This window comes from Symphodus melops, assembly GCF_947650265.1.
Source record: "Symphodus melops genome assembly, chromosome: 1".
In the NCBI taxonomy this organism is placed as follows: Eukaryota; Metazoa; Chordata; class Actinopteri; order Labriformes; family Labridae; genus Symphodus; species Symphodus melops.
In genome coordinates, this window is record NC_136691.1 from 9394214 (window position 1) to 9413039 (window position 18826).

An 18826-nucleotide genomic window follows, 5' to 3' on the forward strand; every position below is an offset into this window, starting at 1 on the left:
TCTTTTTCATAGACCCTGATACCGTTGGACTTCCATGCTGTTTTACAAACTTGTGGTAATGATCCTGTCCATATTCTAGCATCAAACGACTTAGAGCTGCAGCCCTGGAAATGTGCCACTGGTCCAACTTTACTCGAGTTTTCTTCCATTTTTTTTTTTTTTTTTTTTTTGTGCAGTTTCTTGCCTTGGCTGTGCTCTTTTCTTACTCTCCCTGAGACAGCTCCTTTTACTCTTTTAAGGGCTTTTATTGCCCACAGGCACGTACTTCACACGTACTGGAATGACTGCTGGAAAAGTCTTTTTAGAAATAGCGCTCTGATTGGTTGAACACAGGTTTTACTTTCCTGGCACGCTTCATCTCTCCATAGCAAGTGATGCGTAATGCTGCTGGTAGAGGAGAAAACATAAAGGCTCTTTGTTTTGGAGTTCAATATTTTGTTCCCCTTTTTCTAGTTTTACAAACAAAACATTGGTTTAATCTTCTGATGGAGATTTTCATTCGTTAGCTATATGGTTTCCAGCCTGTGATTTGGGATACTTTTGTCACAACTGTAAAAGTTGTGATGATGACTTGCACTCTTGAGTGCAGGTTGATTCTTAACATGCTGCAGAATCACAGCTCCTAAAGTGTTGAATGCAGAGCCGGAGTGGAACGAATCATCTGGGGATGATAAAGTGTTCTGACCACAGCTATTTAACAGCCATTCAAGTCAATAAATAGACTGAGGCTGCACTTTCTTCTTCCTTTCTTTGTCTCTGCCAGCCCACTCCACTCTAACATCAGGACTTGCTGTAATTTTGTGACTCTTTTTATCCCCCCCACACTACTATTCAAAAGGTCATGGAGTATTTTCAGCATCTGGCCTTTCCCTGAGTTTGTCACACAGACATTACTTTTGTGTCGTTTAACCCGGGAAACTAAACTGTTTGAGTTGTTACTGTAGCGGACCCCGTATTAGCATTTCTGCCGTCTTTAGCTTTGCGTGGCTGCTGCAAAGACTCAAACTGCAGTTAATTTCAGCTCCAGAAAGATTTGAAGTTCTTAAGCTTACTCCTACATAACTAATAAATCTGATGCATTTTCCCAAGAGGCAGTCACATGTTTTAACAGTGTGTTGGATTCATGTTTTCAGTTAAATTCAAAAATCAAAATGTGTCTAAAATATGATACATTTTCCTCTTGATTAATAAAATATAAAGACAGATATTTTTATTGCGTACTACTCTGCAAGTGTTAAAAAAACCAAACAAAACGGTTTTCCTCTGTTAATCAGTTTCTAATCTATCTGACCTCTCAGCACCATCCGTCTCCCTGACTCTACACCCACATTTACCCAGGGTACAGCTGTGTTTCAAACCTCCTGCTATGTGTAGAATGAGGAATGAATAACCCACCCAGAATGCCAAGGGCAACTTCCAGCCTCCCATAATAGGCCCTGCAGTTGTTTTTTTGTTTCTTAACTGAGCAGGGCAGGTCTCTATGCACCCTCCAGAACAGCAAAGGCCCCTCTTGAGGTCTGCATCTATTTAAAAGTTCAATAAGTGTTGTGCACTGAAGAAGATCAGTGGGAGAACAAGTAGAGATTTTGGGCCTGGCTATGTTTCAAAGATAACTAAAAGTTAGTTACAGCACTTCTTCTCAGTACTTGTTGTACATAAAGTAATTATAACTCAATGTTTAAACATGTCGGCAAACATAACAACCTCATGTTCTCCAGCAGACGGAGAAAGCCGGCAGCAGCCCCAGGCCTGAGACCCCCAGCACCCTGACTGAGACAGAGGGGGACATGGAGGACAGCCTGCTGGAAGTGGACCTGGACAGCTACCAGACCACGCTGGAGGAGGTGCTGACTTGGCTGCTGTCGGCCGAGGACGCCCTGCACATTCAGGACGAGGTGTCGGACGACGTCGAGGAGGTCAAAGATCAGTTTCACACGCATGAGGTAGGTAAAAAAAAAAAAAAATCAACACAGCGTGGCTATAGGCCTGCAGAGACGTAAACGTGAATACACATACTGTTGATTAATGTGCAAACAACTGCATCATTTATTTTCATGTGCGTTTCAACAACTTGACAAAAAAAGACAAGAAAAAAAGACACTCGTGTTGTTAATCTGACATAGACTAGTTTTTCTGTAAGAATCCTCCCTCCATTGTTGAGACTGCAGAAATTGTCAAAGAGATAGCGACCTCCCACAAGCAGCTGTACATGCTCCGTACATGTCTGGAATGCCAGGAATTCTGCCGTGCCGCACAGCACCCTATGGTGCCCTGGCACAGAGCACACTTGCCTGACTCAAGGAGGCGTAGCTGCAGGGCTTGTGTCTGTGCATGTGTGTAAAGGGGCTTTGGCAGGATTTCCCTTGGCTGAAATGAGAATATTTGTGAAGTCTAACGTCTGGAATGCAGGTCAAAGCAGAAAAGAGCGAGACTGAGAGCAACAAGACCCAAAGCCTCTTTAACGGCCTGGTGTTTCAGAAGGTCTACACACACACACCTACACGCACGCACGCACGCACGCACGCACGCACACACACACACACACACACACACACACACACACACACACCTACACACACGCACGCACGCACGCACGCACGCACGCACGCACGCACACACACACACACACACACACACACACACACACACACACACACACACACACACACACACACACACACACACACACACACAACAAATCCCAGTTTGTTTCTGCTTTGCTGTTCACGTACTTACTCCAGCTTCTCCGACTAAGCTTCATCGAAAACAATGTGCTCAGAGGTGCAGATGAAAATGCTTACTCATCCAGAGAGGTCACGAAAAACAGACAATAACTCGCCTCATTGCTTTTCACATCGCTCGGGACATGAACCAGCAAAAAGCAGCTCCTCTGAGGGCTTAAGGAACAAGCCGTCTCCTTCAAAGCTGCCCTCGTTTTTCTTCTTGAAGCATGTTCTCCTTCCTCTTCTTCTGCTTTGCAGTTGGCCTCACTTGGCTAGTTTACTGGCTTTGCCCTTCAGTTTTTGTGAAACTCTTACAGGCTTGACTGACTGTTGCTGTGTTACACTCGCAAATACACAGGCTCAGAGTTGATGCCCAGTGCTTCTGCATGGGCGTTATTAAGTGTTCTATCAGAAGAAGGTTGAAGGTTGAGGAGAGGAATGTATCCAGATGTTAGTGTGTGGGTGCCAAGTGCCAGCATGGAGCCTCGTATAATATAAGAAGCATCAGGCCTCCATGCTGGACTCAATATGGGTGCTTTTAACAACACTGGGTAAACCACTCATTCCGTGTGCAGAGATCATACTCCTCTTTCTTCACGTTAAGCATCCTGAAATTTATTCCAGGGCTGGTTTATATTCAAACCTTGTATTAAAGTCCAACATTTCAAACTGAGATTTTTCTATCAGTCTTTCTTTTTTTGTCATCACATGGTTTTCTTCCGCTTCCAAAAAAAGGCCTTCATGATGGAGTTGACGGCGCACCAGAGCAGCGTGGGTAATGTGCTCCAAGCAGGAAACCAACTGATCGCCCAGGCCAACCTGATAGAGGAGGAAGAAGATGAAATAAGGGAGCAGATGACCCTCCTCAACGCCCGCTGGGAGGGCCTCAGAGTGGCCAGCATGGACCGCCAGGCCAGGTAGACGCACTGACACACACACACACACACACAGGATAGAGAAGGATAATAACAACTCTTGCCTTCTTTGATATGGATAAGACAGAATACACGTGGTATCAAATCTTGAAACTTAAAATTGTAGTCATTTTTTAACAGTGAGGGTTGTCGTGGCAGCACATTACGAGTGAAAACTGCACAGAGGAGATTTCATTTTCTCCTTTTGTTTACCTTAAATGTTTACGTGTTACTCCCTATGAAGAATGTCAAAGTCTGATTGTGTTTCATCACTCTTTTTGGTGTAGCAGCTATCTCTATTGTAAATCTTTCTGGCTTTTGTGTTGCTAAAAAAAAAAACAGCTGAAGGTTTTTATACTGATATCATTTATTATTTATTCATTACTTTCTCTCCAGACTCCATGAGGTCCTGATGGACTTGCAGCAGCAGCAGCTGCAGCAGCTCTCTGATTGGCTGACACTAACAGAGGAGCGAATCAGGAAGATCGAAACAGAACCAGCAGCCCATGATGTTGAGATCTACAAAGAACAGATAGAACAGCACAAAGTAAATAAAGTCAAAGTCCCCTTATCTTGCAGGAGTCAAGTGGATGCGGAATGAATCGTTCTTTAATGTGACAAGGAAGAAGTCGAATTCAATGAAAATAATCTAAAGTCTTGTGATGTGGTAGTCACATGTTTGATGGTGCACTTTAAATGATTCACTCACTGTCTCCATGGTGTCCCCATAAAGCTGAGCGGCCAGCTCTGTTAATGGATAACACGTCCCTGAATTCTCCGTTCTTGTGTTTTTTCTTTCAGGAGCTTCAGAACGACCTGGAGGCGGAGCAGGTAAAGGTCAACTCTCTGACACACATGGTGGTTGTGGTGGACGAGAACAGCGGGGAGAGCGCCACCGCTGTCTTGGAAGAGCAACTTCAGGTACATTTCCATCCTGACTGTCTTTATGTTCGTGTTATGGACATGGTGTGTACGATGTAACGGAGGCGAGTGCATTTAATGCATCTGTTGTTCTTAAAAGTACCACATGCAACATTTTAAACATAAACACAGCAGATATTATATGTGCTATCTAGATATATAATGAAGTAATGGCGTGAAAAAAAAGAGTGAAGTCAAACTCCCTCCTGGTTTCTCCTTAGCACTGTGTTCACACTCATGGGACGCTGATTTCTTCAACTTGTTTATACGTCACTCAGAGTCTCAGACATGTTGCATTCACCTTTTAAATCACCACTTCCCTTTTCACACAACTCAGGAGATTATCTGGAGGGGCAGTTTATGTGAACCCAAACAGCCAAACAGTTTTTTGTTTTTTTTAAAGAGTACAACTTCAAAAGAACAAAATAAGGTCATTTTTTAATCCATGGAAACTTCAAAGAAATCCAGTGAATCGTCATTGGGCTGCCGGGGGGGGGTGCCCTTGTAAAGGTTGACCTACTGGCGACCTTGTGCCAGTGTCTATGCGTTATGTAAAGTGTCTTGAGATACCACTTGTTATGAATTGATTAGGAAGCTGTTGTTACTTGCAAGTTTTGAACTTTTAAGCCTTAAATTATTATTTTTCTTGTCATTTAAAGTTTTTTTTAAAGATGTATTTTTTCTCTTTCTGCCTTCATTTAATAAGAAAGTGGATAGTGTTATTCCTAAAAGGATATTGGGAACTAGAGTGGGAAATGATATGTGGGAAAGAAGCCACAAGAAAGAACCCAGACCGCCCACCAACATGGGGCGTGACCCAACCGCTAGGCCATCTGCGCCCCATGTTTAAAGTTGAACTCAGTCAGTGTGATCGTAGTTTTGTTGTATTTTGTTGCACTAAGTGTCATGACAATAATGCTTGGTATTCAGATTCATAGATAAAGAGATCAGAATAGTATGCCTTATAAGAAGCATAGCCTCATGCTTTTATTCATTGTCGTTCCCATGTTGTATTCCAGTCTTTGGGCGAGCGCTGGGCGGCCGTTTGTCGCTGGACGGAGGAGAGGTGGCACAAGCTGCAGGAAGTCTTCATGGTGTGGCAGCAGCTTCTCTCAGACCAGGTCTGGACATTTAGTCATTCTCTCCCTCTTTCATATACTGCAGTACATGGAGCTTCACTTATATAAGAACCCACGAGCACTCCTGTCCTCTCCCATTGAGCTACATTTGCTCCTAACAAAACTTCAGATTATCATTTAGAACTTAAAGAAAAGCTGCTCCCATGAACGACACAAAGTTCAGTCCTTTTGTTTAGAACTGAGGTCATTTCAGTGCAGAGTGCATCTTTGATTTGTTGGTCATGATTTTCCAATTCCTTTGTAACCTTTAAAACTCTTTTTTTCTGGCCCAGATCTAAGAAATTGATTTAATACTTCATCTATTGAATTTAGAATTTAAAGCAGTTCCCGATAAATAACCTAGGCTCCAGCACACTTAAACAAGATGTTTTCTAAGTAATTTATGTTAACGATTTGTTCCCTCTTCCTCTGTAGAGTTTGTTCAGAGAATGGTTGGCAGAGAAAGAGGAGGCCTTGAATGAAGTACAAACGAGCAACTTCAAGGACCCGAGTGAAATGAATACTAATGTCCGCCGATTAGCAGTAAGTGCACTGCCAAGATTCTGCAACAGATACTTTTAAAACAAACTTTTTGTTAAAGTTCACAGCTCAAAGGTTATCTATTGTGTTTGGCCATGTTAAGTCTGTCCTTTGACTTTTTTTTTTTTTTTCTTCGATCCTGCAGATATTGAAAGAAGACATGGAAATGAAAAGGAGGACTCTGGACCAGATGTCCGATGCAGGACAGGATGTGATATCGCTGCTGCGGAGCCCTGAGGCGAGCGCTAAGATCGAGGCAGACACAGAGGAGCTCACTCATAGATGGGACAACCTGGTGCAGAAACTGGAGGACTGCTCCTTCCAGGTACGCATGTCACATACTAAACAACAAAGAGATCAAACTTTGTGAAAACCAAATACATCATATTAAGGTTTGTGTTTATAATGATGACTGAGATTTCTGCTAAGGTCATGGAGGCTGTGACAGACGCTGGGATGACCCAGGTGGAAGGGCAGGTCGTCATGGATACCACTGACGGGGCTTCTTCAAAGGCGGACCAGGAGTTGGCCCCACCCGCTCCTCCAAAGAAACGCCTGGTGGAGACAGACGCAGAAGTCAGACGAGTGTAAGAACATGGAAACTGTCTTGCCGAGAATAGCGCACGAATAAAAATCACACAAGCACACTCCACTTCACTCGTTATGTCCCGTCATCTGCAGGTTTGAAAACAAACTTTCGGAGCTCCTGAGCTGGATCAAAACATGGAAGACGGCGGCTCAGGCGCTGGCTACCACACACCCTGAGACCACACCTGACACACCCGACCTGCAGGAGAAACTAAAGGTAAACCTGCCGATGATGAGGCTGAAAAACATCTTCAAGTTTGAGCCTATGTTTAGGAAGAAAAAAAAAAAAAAGTCTAAACTTAAATGTGTTAACCAATCTGTCCAGGATTTGGAGTCGGAGCTCAAAATAAAGGAAGCTACAGCGAGTCAAGTGAACCAGGAGGGACGAGGCTTGATGGAGCAGCTCGAAAGAGGTATTTAAAAAAAAAAAAAAAAAAAAAGGGTGAACATTATGGTTGTTATTCAAAGTAAAACAAATAATTATTTAAAAAAAAAAAATCCACCCCAGCTTTTGTCAAACAAGTGTGATAACATAGAGGCTCCGATTTGTTGGTTCTCGATGGCTTCTAGCTTCAACTGAAATCTTCAATTTCCCCGTGAAATTACACTCGCCTCATACGATTTTACTACCTTTCCACAGCTGCTTGGCATTTTCTTGGGTATTTACAGGTCTACATTTTTTATTGTCATACACTTTTAGATGCCAGAATTCTAAACCTGTGTGTGTGTGCGCACGCGCAGAGCAGTAAAAATCTATCAGCCCTGCAGGGTTGCTAACTTCATATAACAGCAATGAAATGAAGAGGCACTGAGGATTTTTATGTGTTTACGCTGCTCTGGAGGCAGCGAGGAGTGGTGGAGCAGCGCTGCGAAGTTGGAGAAGATTTGTGAAACACCAAACTTTCTCAAACGTTGTACATCGTGTTTTTTTATTTATTTATTTTTTTCCCTCACATCTGCTGCTCACTCATCTGTTGGCTATAGTTCATCCGCTGGTGTTGTTAATCTCACCGGGGGTTTGTTTCTCCTGCCTCGAAACAAAAACAAGCTGTAACACATTCAGACTGAAGGATATTTATCAAAAAAAAAAAAAAGAATTCTCAAAGTCTTTTCTCTTCAAACGTTGATATCTGTTGATTTCTCCTGTAGAGGGAGTATGCGTGGACTCGGTGAGGGCAGACCTAGACCTGATCCAAACTGAGTGGGATGTGTGCACAAGGGAGCTGCAGGCGGCCACTGAGAGGGTCGGTACTCGAAGCCGGGTCAGAGCGGTGTCTGCAGAGCTGGCAGACCTGGACCGAGCCTTGGGGGAGCAGGACGAGTGGCTGGACTCGACCCGCGCTGTAGAAAAGAGCGATGAGGCCGAGCTCAGAAGCCTGAGCGGGGAGTGTCAGGTAGCCTGTTTATCACCAATCCCTTTTTGACACTTCTCTCTCTGTCTCAGAGAAGTTTCCATGGATTAAAAAATGAATTTTGTTCTTCTGAAGTTGTACTCTTAAAAAAAAAAAACTGTTAGGCTGTTAAACTGCCCCTCCAGATAATCTCCTGAGTTGTGTGAGAAGGGAAGTGGTGATTTAAAAGGTGAATGCAACATGTCTGAGACTCTGAATGACGCATAAACAAGTTGAAGAAATCAGCGTCCCATGAGTGTGAACACAGTGCTAAGGACAAACCAGGAGGGAGTTTGACTTCACTCTTTTTTTGATGCCATGACTTCATGATATATCTAGATAGCACATATAATATCTGCTGTGTTTATGTTTAAAATGTTGCATGTGGTACTTTTAAGAACAACAGATGCATTAAATGCAGAAGCCAATGTTAATCTGATGCTCAGCTAAATGTTTCATGATTGCAGCAGCAGCTCTCTTTCAGAAGTTGCTGGGTAATTTTTAAATCTGTGGCGTCGTCGTACGCAGCACAGACAAAACAACAATCTGTGTTTTTGAGTAATCCATGAACAAATCTGCGCCTCCTCCTTCAGACATTTTTTTAATCTACATTCCTACTTTAAATATTTCTATTCATCTTTTGTCGTTTTTTTTCTTCATAAGTTTATCGTTTCTTTACATTTCTTTACTTTGTCTTAAACAAAAAGAAACTACAAGTACTAGAACAAATGAACATCCCTCTTTCTCTCGTCTTCTTCAGGCCCGACTCGTCCAGGTCAGTTCCTTGAGACCACGGTTGGAGCAGCTTTCTGCAGAAGTGCCGTCGCTGGGAGCCGTCCCATCTCTGAAAGACAACATGGTGGTGGTGTCGGCTCATCATGCCTCCACACTGCAGCGGCTGCAGAGCAGAGAGCAAGAGGTCAACCAAGGTGCTTGTGCTGAAACGTCTCAGAATAATTAGTGAAAGCAACACAGGGAAAGTTTCTGCAAAACTCTTGTGTGGTGTCCTCTCTGTGAACATTGCTTCTCAAGCGCCAAGAGCTCGTCTGCTTGTTTCAAGCTTTCCTAAAAACAAAGAGCCATTTCTCCCTCCTCGCTCTCCGCCTGAAGCTCTACACTTTATAGGGAGGCTGAGAGAATGATGGCTAAGATCAGCACTACTCAGTCTCACCGGGGTTGACATCAGTTTTTATTTGAAACCATGGCCAGCCGCGGGTAATAGACGATGCCCTTATATGGCCCTGCAAAAGCTCACACATGCGAGTGTGGCTACGAAAGTGATTGAGTGAGAAATCATGCCTCTGTGCCAGCTCCATCTCCACCTGAAAAAACCAGTAAGCGTTTCACCTCTGGAGTTTAAGTGCTCTGCTGTCGGCCTTAAAGCGAGTCCGTGAAGGGAGACTTGATTTCTCTTCCTCGCTTCTGACCATGTAGGCTGGTTGTGTGCCCGTCTGTCTTTGGCTTTTATGACAGTGAGGATTTGTACGAGAGCCAAGGCAAACTGTTTTTGTTTCTGCCTGAGGGCAGTTTGCCTCGCGCTGAGGCCTCGCTCTGTTTCACTACACCGCCCCCCCCCTGCACTCCTCTTTGTGTATATAAACACAGTCAGATCATGTAGGCATTAAATCACCTGCTAATTAAAACAGTCAGACAAGAAGAGGAGGGAATCGGGAACAGAATGAAATGTAACTAGACAATAGAGAACAGTTTTCAAAACAAGCGCTTTTGTTTTGGATCGAGTCAACTGAGATTTTAGAGTTTGTTTTTAAAAATTCCCTTGGCATGGGAAGAACTCAACTTAGTGAGAACCAGACTGTCAAGCATATGGGAACCTCCTGCAGCAGCATGGTTAACACAGAAGACACAAATGGGGGAAGTCCCCAACCAGTGCACTGCCCCCTTGTGGATGCAACCTGATGTCAACGTTTGGAAGCCTTTACTGACTTTGCTGATGTTGTTTTGTCCCAGCTCTGGCCGATCTTGAGGCCAAACAGATGCTCCCTAGTCCGGTGGAGGGTCTGGAGGAGAGGCTGTCGACTCTGAGAGACGGGCTTGTGGATCTCCCTGCTGCTGAGAGAGCCGTGGAGCAGGCTCAGGTGAGTAAAGACGATTACCAGGACCTTCAACATTAAAGAAACTGATGGTCAAAAAGGATCAGTAATTATGGCTCTGCTAAACCATGTATAGTTTTAGATTCTCTTTGAGATGCTATTATAGGTTGTCTTCAGGAGACAATATTTTATTTGATCCTAATTACCCCAAACATGATATTTAACCTTCCCAAAATGAAAAAAAATATCTTATTTATTATGTTGATATTCTAATCCACATTGTTGTTTGATTCATATTTTGTTACTTTGTGTTGTGACTTTGCTGCTGTCTGTCTACGATTGCTTAAAAAAAGCAGTCATGGATACATTCATCAGGTTAGTTGTCTGTAGTTGAAAACTAGAGAGTTGATACATTCTCTGTGAGAGAGAGATGCAAGATGAACACAATAAATAAAGAAAAAGTGCACAAAAGCTCTCTGACATGTTGAAAGAACAACATAATACAGTTCATTATATTATTGTGAAATGTTGTTTGATTGTAGTTGATAACACTTTCTGACCTCCGAACATTTTTTTATAGTCAACAGTGTTTGTGTCTGTGAGCTCGTGTGTAAATCAGAGCGAGAGTTAATCTCTGACTGCTCTGTCACCTTTTCTTTTCGTGCTCACAATAGACCTCGTTATCAGCCTGTCACTTTCCTCTGGGCTGTTTCAAACCTGGGAGGAAAAGGCTGTACTCTGTGTGTGTGTGTGTGTGTGTGTGTGTGTGTGTGTGTGTGTGTTCCCTCCTCCTCCGTCCTTCAGTGGAATGCGGTTCAGTCTGAGCTCTTGTTATGGTGGCAGATGGGGCATGTTGCCGGGGAGGGGGCGGGGCCTTTAAAAGAGGAGGGGTGTTTGGCCTTGGCACATACTGGGCACTGTGCCCTTGAATACAACGTGGAACTCCTAACAACTCAATGTGGGGCTGTTCAAGCAGCCAGCTAGCATGACAAACACCACATCCTGTCCATGACAGCATCGCTGAGTCCTGTGAGCAATTAGCCTGCTGATAATAACAGCGCATGTGATTGATGTAAATCCATCTGTTCTAGTAGTTTGGCTAACAATTTAAATCAATGATCAAGACAGTTGATGTGAAACACAATAGCGCTTTATGACAAACACACAACATCTGTGTATCATTCACTTTAAGGATTGCATATTTTAAGGTTACACACACTCAGTTTGACCACTTGTACAGTTATTATCAAATGTTTGTGACAATAGAGCCAGTCATCTCTGACAGTCACACACATTTCTACATTTTATTCATGATTTATTCACTCAGCCTTCATTGAAACCTCAAGAAATCGTTGAGAGTATGTTCCTGATTTGTAAAGTGTATTTAATGCACTATAGATATATGATTGTAATAAACAACAGTACAAAGAAGCAAACCCGAGCTTCAAACAGGAACATTCTCGAGGGCAGCAGTGTGTTGTTGTAGTTTTAAATTGACCAGGGACAGTTTTATTGGTTTGTTTGTTTTTAGTACAGTTTTTATTGACAAATACTCCAAGTGTATACGTTTAAAAAAAAAATCTTACATTTCATTGATGTGATATCGTAAGCATGATTCACTTAAACAGCCTCATTTTAATGACGCAAGCATAAAAATATTTAAGCTTGAAAACCTAACATGACATGTATGTCTCACACACACACACACACACACACACACACACACACACACACACACACACACACACACTGTCGCAGCAGCTGCAATCACAGTCAAAAACATTTTATTAAACAAGACATAAACAATACTAAGGTCCGATTTTAAGAAACAGACTATAATTTAGGAGTTATAAACAACAGCCATCAAAGATATGTCATTAACCTTTAGCGTGCAGAATCTGTTAAAGTGTATCTCTAAATACATATGAGTAGCTATAAATGTGTAAACGGGAGTATTCATTGTGCATGAATCTCCATTAAACGGTCTCTTCGAGAACTTAGCCATTTTGTAAGAGTCATTTTAAAACACTGACTCACACTCTTCCTCTCCTCAGGCCCTGTGTCTTGAAATCAAGCAAACACAACAGGCCTCTGATCCTGCAGAACTACAAAGATGGAATCATCTCTCATCGCGGGCCCATGAGGAGCTGGGAACGCTGCAGTGCATCCTGGGAAGCATGAAGGACAATCAGGTAGCTGTCATTGTTTGAAAACAAAAAATATGACTTACACATGTTTTATTAAAAAAAAGAAAAGCTTGTTAACGGGTAGATTGTTTTTTAAATTTATTTTCAGGTGCGTTTATTGGAAGTTGAACGTTGGTTGGATGGAGTTCAGGAAGTTTTGTCTGGTGATGCAACTGGGTTAGGGGACAAGGAGAGTCCACAGGAAGAGCTCAATAAGTGCAAGGTTAGAGGACATGTAAAAAACAAAATTACATTAAAAAAGAATTTAAAATGTAATAAGTGCAAATACACCACTGAAATTCTTGTTTATTTACACCATACCTTAATTGATTGATTCCTGAATTTATCCAAAGAAGCAAATTATTATACACTATTGCTCTTTCTATTTTTCGTTTCTATTCAGGAGTATGTGACTGAGATGGAGTCGGTGGAAGGTTCTTTGAAGCAGATGGGAGAGAACGTTAGCGCGGTCCAGGTGACTGCAGTACCAGGACTCACCAAGTGGGGGCAGGATAAGATGGACGAGTGTCGTGGCAAATGGGATTCACTCGGCAAACAGGTGCAGTAAAACTTTTTTCTGTTAATGCAAACAAACATTGCCGATGTGGAGTTTGATAACATCTGTGACTCTCTGCGTGCTACAACGGAATGTTATTGCTTTATTAGCCTGCAGGCGCTGGGAAGGGTCCTTAGCTGTATGTAAATGTCAACGCCTGTGTTCTCTGGAGCCTTTTTTTTAATCATCCAAGCTTAGCAAAGAAAACACGATAATTATGCTAACCATAGGAATGCCTGGGATTTTGCCAGCTGTGTGTTACAGTGGTTGGTGAGGATGTGTGCAGGTTGTACTTGTTTTCACTTGTGTATCAATAAGAGCAACAAAACCACCAATTCAGCCTTATCATGTAAAGTCAACATCAAGACAGAAATGTTTTAGCTACAACATTATATGCTGTTCTTTGTTTGATGAAGGTACTTGAAGCATCTTTCAATGACTCTATCAGTGAATGCATCAGAACCCAGACGAGACAATTTCTCTAGGAAGTCCAACTTGATGATAAGGAAATGTTCTCTCATGCTAGCTGTCAGCTCCCCTCACATGAAATGGTGCCAATTTAGTTGAAAACAACTTTTGGGATTTTGCAAACAACTGTATTTGTATAGAAAAAGAAAAAAAAGTCTAGTCTTCTAGTCAGGTTACGAGTGTTTCTTGTAGATTGTGTTTCCTGCTTGCAATAGGAATCAGGCATCAGCTGTTAGTCAAACTTTCGAAGGTATTTTAGATTTTTGCCTTATTTTATTCTGCGGTTGGACTTAAATCCTGTTTTTAGACCAAAACATAGTTTCCTTAATTTTTTAACCTGATGTCATTTGTTCTTTTTCAGCTGCTGAGCCACCAGGACCGTTTGGCAGAGAGACAGGAGAGGCAGGTGAACCTGAAGAAGGACTTGGCGGAGATGCAGGAGTGGATGGCACAAGTTGACGATGAGTTTCTCATGCGGGACTTTGAATACAAGAGTCCTGAGGAGCTGGAGGTGTCACTGGAGGAGATGAAGGTAGGGGCAGGGGTGTGAACATAAAGTCAAAACAGAACACTTGAGCAATATATATTTTGACCACCGTCTGCTTTATCTGTGTGTCTTCCTCTTACACAGAGGGCTAAAGAGGATGTGTTACAGAAGGAGGTGAAAGTAAAGATCCTGAAAGACAGCATCAACCTGCTGGTATCCAAAATGTCGCCCCCTGGTGGAGACAGTGGCCAAGAGCTGACCTCAGAGCTCGAGGTTGTGCTCGCGAACTACCACAAGCTGTGTGACCGCTTCAAGAGCAAGTGTCACACTCTGGAGGTAAAAAGTGACATTTTTCTGTGTTTGTGGTCTACAAGTAACAACAAAAAAAACCAATGTTCAGTTGTGCTTTGATTTTTATAAAAATATACCATCAGCATTTGATATTTAGATTCAACAAGCCTTGTCAGAGTGGATTTAAGTTGGCTTGGAGTTTAAGGTTAAAGCCTTTTGTGTTAATAAAAGTTGCTGAGACACATATTAAAGTTAAAACAAGTCAGAATTGTATGCATGAACAGCCCAATTTGTCTGTTAACTCGCAACCTCCCGGGGTTCAGAAAAGAAACGACGTGATTCGTTGTGTCATTTCGTGGGCGCACTTCGGCTAATCCTCAAATGCAGAAGAAGAGAGGCTGAAAGGGCACTTGTGGAACTTATTTTCGGAGCTAATCTACAAGTGTTAAATTATAGTTTGGGGCATTTGTTTATGATTATCATCCCCCAGACTCTACATGCTAAAGGTCAGACACGTCACTGAGTTGTGCTTATGCTTATTTATACTGTTTGCCTGAAGTCTTTTGGTGACAGAGCCCTCTTTTGCCTGCATGGTTTGGGCAGTTCTTAACAGAGCTGTGACTTTATAATATCAGAGTCAATGTGTCCCTGGCTCTTTTCTTAAATGCTTTTGGAGTTGTGAGTGTGTGTGTGTAATCATTTGGCTTTGGGGGGGGGGGTTGTGTGTACACTCTTGTAGGAGGTTTGGTCATGTTGGATGGAGCTGCTTCAGTACCTGGATATGGAGCAGAGCTGGCTCAACACACTGGAGGAGAAGGTTCAAGCTTCTGATGGCCTACCGGAGAGTACTGAGGCTGTCAGTGAAGCCTTAGAGGTAGGAACACAAACTCACACCCACACACTTACTGTCATCCCACTGTACGTATCTTCCTTCTCTTTCTTCCCCCCCAACAATTTTTCAAAAATCTTTAAAGGAAGGACATTTTTTGCAACATTTGTAATTTGATCACATGATGTACTTTACTGAGTTTAGCTGGTCTAAATGTATTGATTGCTATGTAATCATGTTGCAGTGACTCCAATCTTTGAATGTTTTTTAAAGAAAGATTTTAAATCGATAACGCTGCACTGCAACTTTAAGATGATGTAACCGCCTTATGATATTTGAACTTCTGCTTTTTCTTTTATGACTTTATTTGCTTCCTTCGAATCATTTTTAAATGCTCTCTGCTAACATTTCCTTTTTCTCACGATTCTTGCTTGTGTTCAGCACTTTTAGTTGCCCTGGGTGCAGTTTGAAGTGCAATGGGACACTAACTTAGGCTGAGGCAACATCCCAATATACAAAAGTGAAAATAACTCAAGTAACAGCAACTTGATGATGCAAGAAAGTCTTACCTCCTCATCACGTTTGCTTTATGCAGTGTGGGTCTTTTTATCCGAGCAACATGTAAAACATTTATTAAATGAATTTGTGCTGAACTGGTTTGATCTGTAATGTGTCTGAAGCGTCTTCAGTAGATGCTCATGAAAGTAAAAGTTTTACTGCACCAATACTGTCCCTTCTGCCCGGGTTCCATGTTGTGTTGAGCAGAAGCTTCAAGATCTGTAGTCTCCAAATTTTGATTTAAAATAAATTGCAGTATTTATCGCCCTTTACCGCCACTGTTCTATTATTAGTTTTTTATTAAGTTAACATTTCTTCACGTGTAATACCCCTGGATTGAAATCCAGCTCTGTAGTTAAAGATTAAAAAAAAACATAAAAAAGATATCTCGTACTCGTGCAAGATAGCACAACGAGACACTTTCAGCAACAAATGTTAAAAATGCAAGTGCCCTTGGCTTTAGGTACATGAAGTAACAAATAGTGAAACTTTGTAAATAAATAAAATAAAGAGTTATTTATTTCTTGTGATAATACTCCATATTACTACATTAGGTTTGACAGGAGCGGCTGTTTGAGCCAAAGACTTCAGGTCAGTGAAGATAAAAATCACTGCACTGATTTACGTGGAAGCATATAAAAAGTTAATTTATGAGTCTGAGGGGAAAAAAACCCCTGTCAATAATCATAAACCAAACCATCCATTTCATATTCCAACTGTGTTATTCACCTCAGTGTCTTTGACTTTGTCTTGCACATTTCTTCTGCCCTGTCTCGCTCTGGTGCTATATGTGTAGGCCGCCTGCAGCCTGTCTGTCAGACTCACTTGAATCACACTGCGGCTTCTGTAACTTTGCATAGTGATGAAGTAAAATGAAGACCCTCTAAGACAATGCACCCCCCACCCCACCTCTTTCTCTCTCTCTCGCTCGCTCGCTTGCTTTCTCTGTCTAGCCCTGTCCACCTTTCTCTCGCACCCTCACTCTCCCCTTCTCCTAATTTCCCAATCAGACTCACTCCTCTTGCTCTCTATCTTTGCCCATAACCTCCGGGAAGGAAGAGCATATCTCATGACCCCATGTGAAAAAAAAAATCCTTGTCAGATTCAACATGTGCCGTCATTTGACAAGGCTCTCTCTCTCTCTCTCTCTCGTTCTCTTTTCTCTCTCGTTCTCTCGTTTCTTCTTCAGTTAACGTCTGTTCTCGGTTTGCCTCCTTCTGACACACTCAACAGAGCATTTCCTGCTCCGTGTCTGTGTGTTCAGCTGTTTGGATTTTTCTCCCACACACATGCAAGCAGATACTCAAGTTTTCCTCAATTTATTTGATGGCCTTTTTCTTCAGTAAATGTTTATTTCACTCTTGCCAAATTTTTGTGGCAGGTTGTTGGCACTGTGCAGCTGTTAAACATGTGTTGTCTTCCTTTTCTTTGACTCTGGCTTTATCAAAGGACCAGTATATCTATTGTCTGGAAAATGTTCATCCTCCAACTCATTTACTGTCTTTGCTTAATTTTTTTTCTTCTTATATTTGGCTTTTTCCTCCTTCTCACTATTCACCCACAGTCTTTGGAGAACGCGCTGCGTCACCCCGGGGACAACAGGACGCAGATCAGAGAGCTGGGTCAGACGCTGATAGACGGAGGCATTCTTGACGAGCTCATCAGCGAGAAGCTCGAGGCCTTTAATTCACGTTACGAGCAACTCAACCACCAGGTCAGGACCTTTGTGTTTGTGTGAATGTGTGCTGTCTGCTGCCTGTTTGTTTTGTGCTAGTCTTGTATTTTTTTGTTTTAATACAGTATATACATATGTAATATCTTCTGATTGATTTAATATTTATGCTTTATGGTTCTGGAAATATGTCTAATAAGATACAATGTTGTTTCTATTCGCGAGTCTTGCCCAAGAGTGCAAACTCAACTATCTTGTTTGTTCAGCCTTTCATCTTCAGCTTTTAGACCCTACTTTTCCCATTTAGTCGTATGAAACTTCAGTATCTAAACATCCCTCTTGAACTTGTGACTTTTTCCAGGCGCTGAACAGACAGATCAGCCTCGAGCAGCAGCTGCAGACTCTAAAGGAGAACGAACAGGCGCTCCAAACGCTGCAGGAGTCTCTGAGCCAGCTGGACCACACGCTCACCTCATACCTAACTGACCGCATCGACGCCTTCCAGCTGCCACAGGAGGCACAGGTAGAGTAAACATCTGCACAAAAGCTCACAGTAACACCATGGATTCTTAATTCAGGAAGAACAGTCTTGAGAGTCTACAGACCCAGGAAATGTGAAATAAATCCATCCAGGCTTTTGTTTGTGCTCTGCTTAAGTCTTACCACACAGAGAAAAATGCTCTGTTTCAAATTTTGGTTAAAATAAAACAACAACAAAACAACCCCTCTCCTCCCCTGGTATCTTCATCTATCGACTCCACCCCCAGCCTAGAGCAAAACTTTTGCCCAGGTCTGCCGTTTTAATTCTCACTTCAGAGGAGTGATGTCTATCGGGAAAACTCAGGGAGGTCTCATAGCATTTAAAGAGACACACACCAAAATAGTGCGTTCTGAGAGAGCTGGTTTATACAGTGTCACAATCCTCCTGTGGTGCTTGATTCATGTTATATTTTGACCAAAGCAGAGCACAGATGTTTCATTTAGACCATAGGGGACTATTTGACTGTATGTCCTCTTTGATATAATAAACACAATTACAATTGGATGTTAAATTGTTAAAATGAAGCTCCTAAATGGAGATTATTCTGATGCCTGAAGAATGTAAATAAAGACAGTTAGAGACCAAGTTTAACATGACGCATAAAGGCTTCATGATACATGTTTGAGGTCTGTATTTTCCTTTGTGTACGTGTTTATTTTCTGTCTTCCTTCAGACAATCGGAGCAGAGATTGCAGCCCACGAGGTCACAGTGGAGGAGATGAGGAGGAGAAATGTGGCCAACTTGTCTCCCTCCACTGGTGACAGCAAAGCTGCCAGAGGTGGAACCATGCTGGACCAGCTTCAGGTAAACACTGCCCCCTACTGGAGCATATGAGGAACTACAGGGACCTGATGACAGGCTCTTTCTCCCCCTGCCGTTTAAACCACAACAATTTAATTTATACTAGAAATGAAATACAATTCTGATCTTATATGCATGGAGAAGTAAAAGGAGAAGTTCAGGTTTGTTTTCAATTATCTTTGAAGATAAA

The 18826-nt window shown here is 42.3% G+C and overlaps 2 protein-coding genes across 10 annotated transcripts in view; both read left to right on the forward strand.

The window, feature by feature from the left end:
* syne1a (spectrin repeat containing, nuclear envelope 1a) overlaps positions 1-7238 on the forward strand; it is a 286238-nt gene extending 279000 nt beyond the window's left edge. The window contains exon 149 of the mRNA XM_079360699.1: positions 7218-7238. The gene's annotated coding sequence lies outside the window, so the exon portion shown is untranslated. The remainder of the gene's footprint in view (positions 1-7217) is intronic.
* utrn (utrophin) overlaps positions 1-18826 on the forward strand; it is a gene marked incomplete at its 3' end in the record, with an annotated part of 174280 nt that overhangs the window by 28099 nt on the left and 127355 nt on the right. For 7 of the 9 annotated variants that reach the window (XM_079360729.1, XM_079360723.1, XM_079360724.1 and 4 more), the window contains 22 exons: positions 1719-1943; positions 3459-3640; positions 4034-4184; positions 4439-4558; positions 5578-5679; positions 6112-6219; positions 6362-6541; positions 6646-6803; positions 6898-7021; positions 7130-7217; positions 7954-8198; positions 8956-9124; positions 10164-10291; positions 12301-12438; positions 12542-12655; positions 12836-12991; positions 13818-13988; positions 14088-14279; positions 14974-15108; positions 17186-17335; positions 17655-17816; positions 18508-18639. In XM_079360729.1, the coding sequence (XP_079216855.1) occupies positions 1719-1943; positions 3459-3640; positions 4034-4184; positions 4439-4558; positions 5578-5679; positions 6112-6219; positions 6362-6541; positions 6646-6803; positions 6898-7021; positions 7130-7217; positions 7954-8198; positions 8956-9124; positions 10164-10291; positions 12301-12438; positions 12542-12655; positions 12836-12991; positions 13818-13988; positions 14088-14279; positions 14974-15108; positions 17186-17335; positions 17655-17816; positions 18508-18639 (3330 nt within the window). The remainder of the gene's footprint in view (positions 1-1718; positions 1944-3458; positions 3641-4033; positions 4185-4438; positions 4559-5577; positions 5680-6111; positions 6220-6361; positions 6542-6645; positions 6804-6897; positions 7022-7129; positions 7218-7953; positions 8199-8955; positions 9125-10163; positions 10292-12300; positions 12439-12541; positions 12656-12835; positions 12992-13817; positions 13989-14087; positions 14280-14973; positions 15109-17185; positions 17336-17654; positions 17817-18507; positions 18640-18826) is intronic. The other 2 variants (XM_079360725.1, XM_079360722.1) reach the window with 1 other exon arrangement.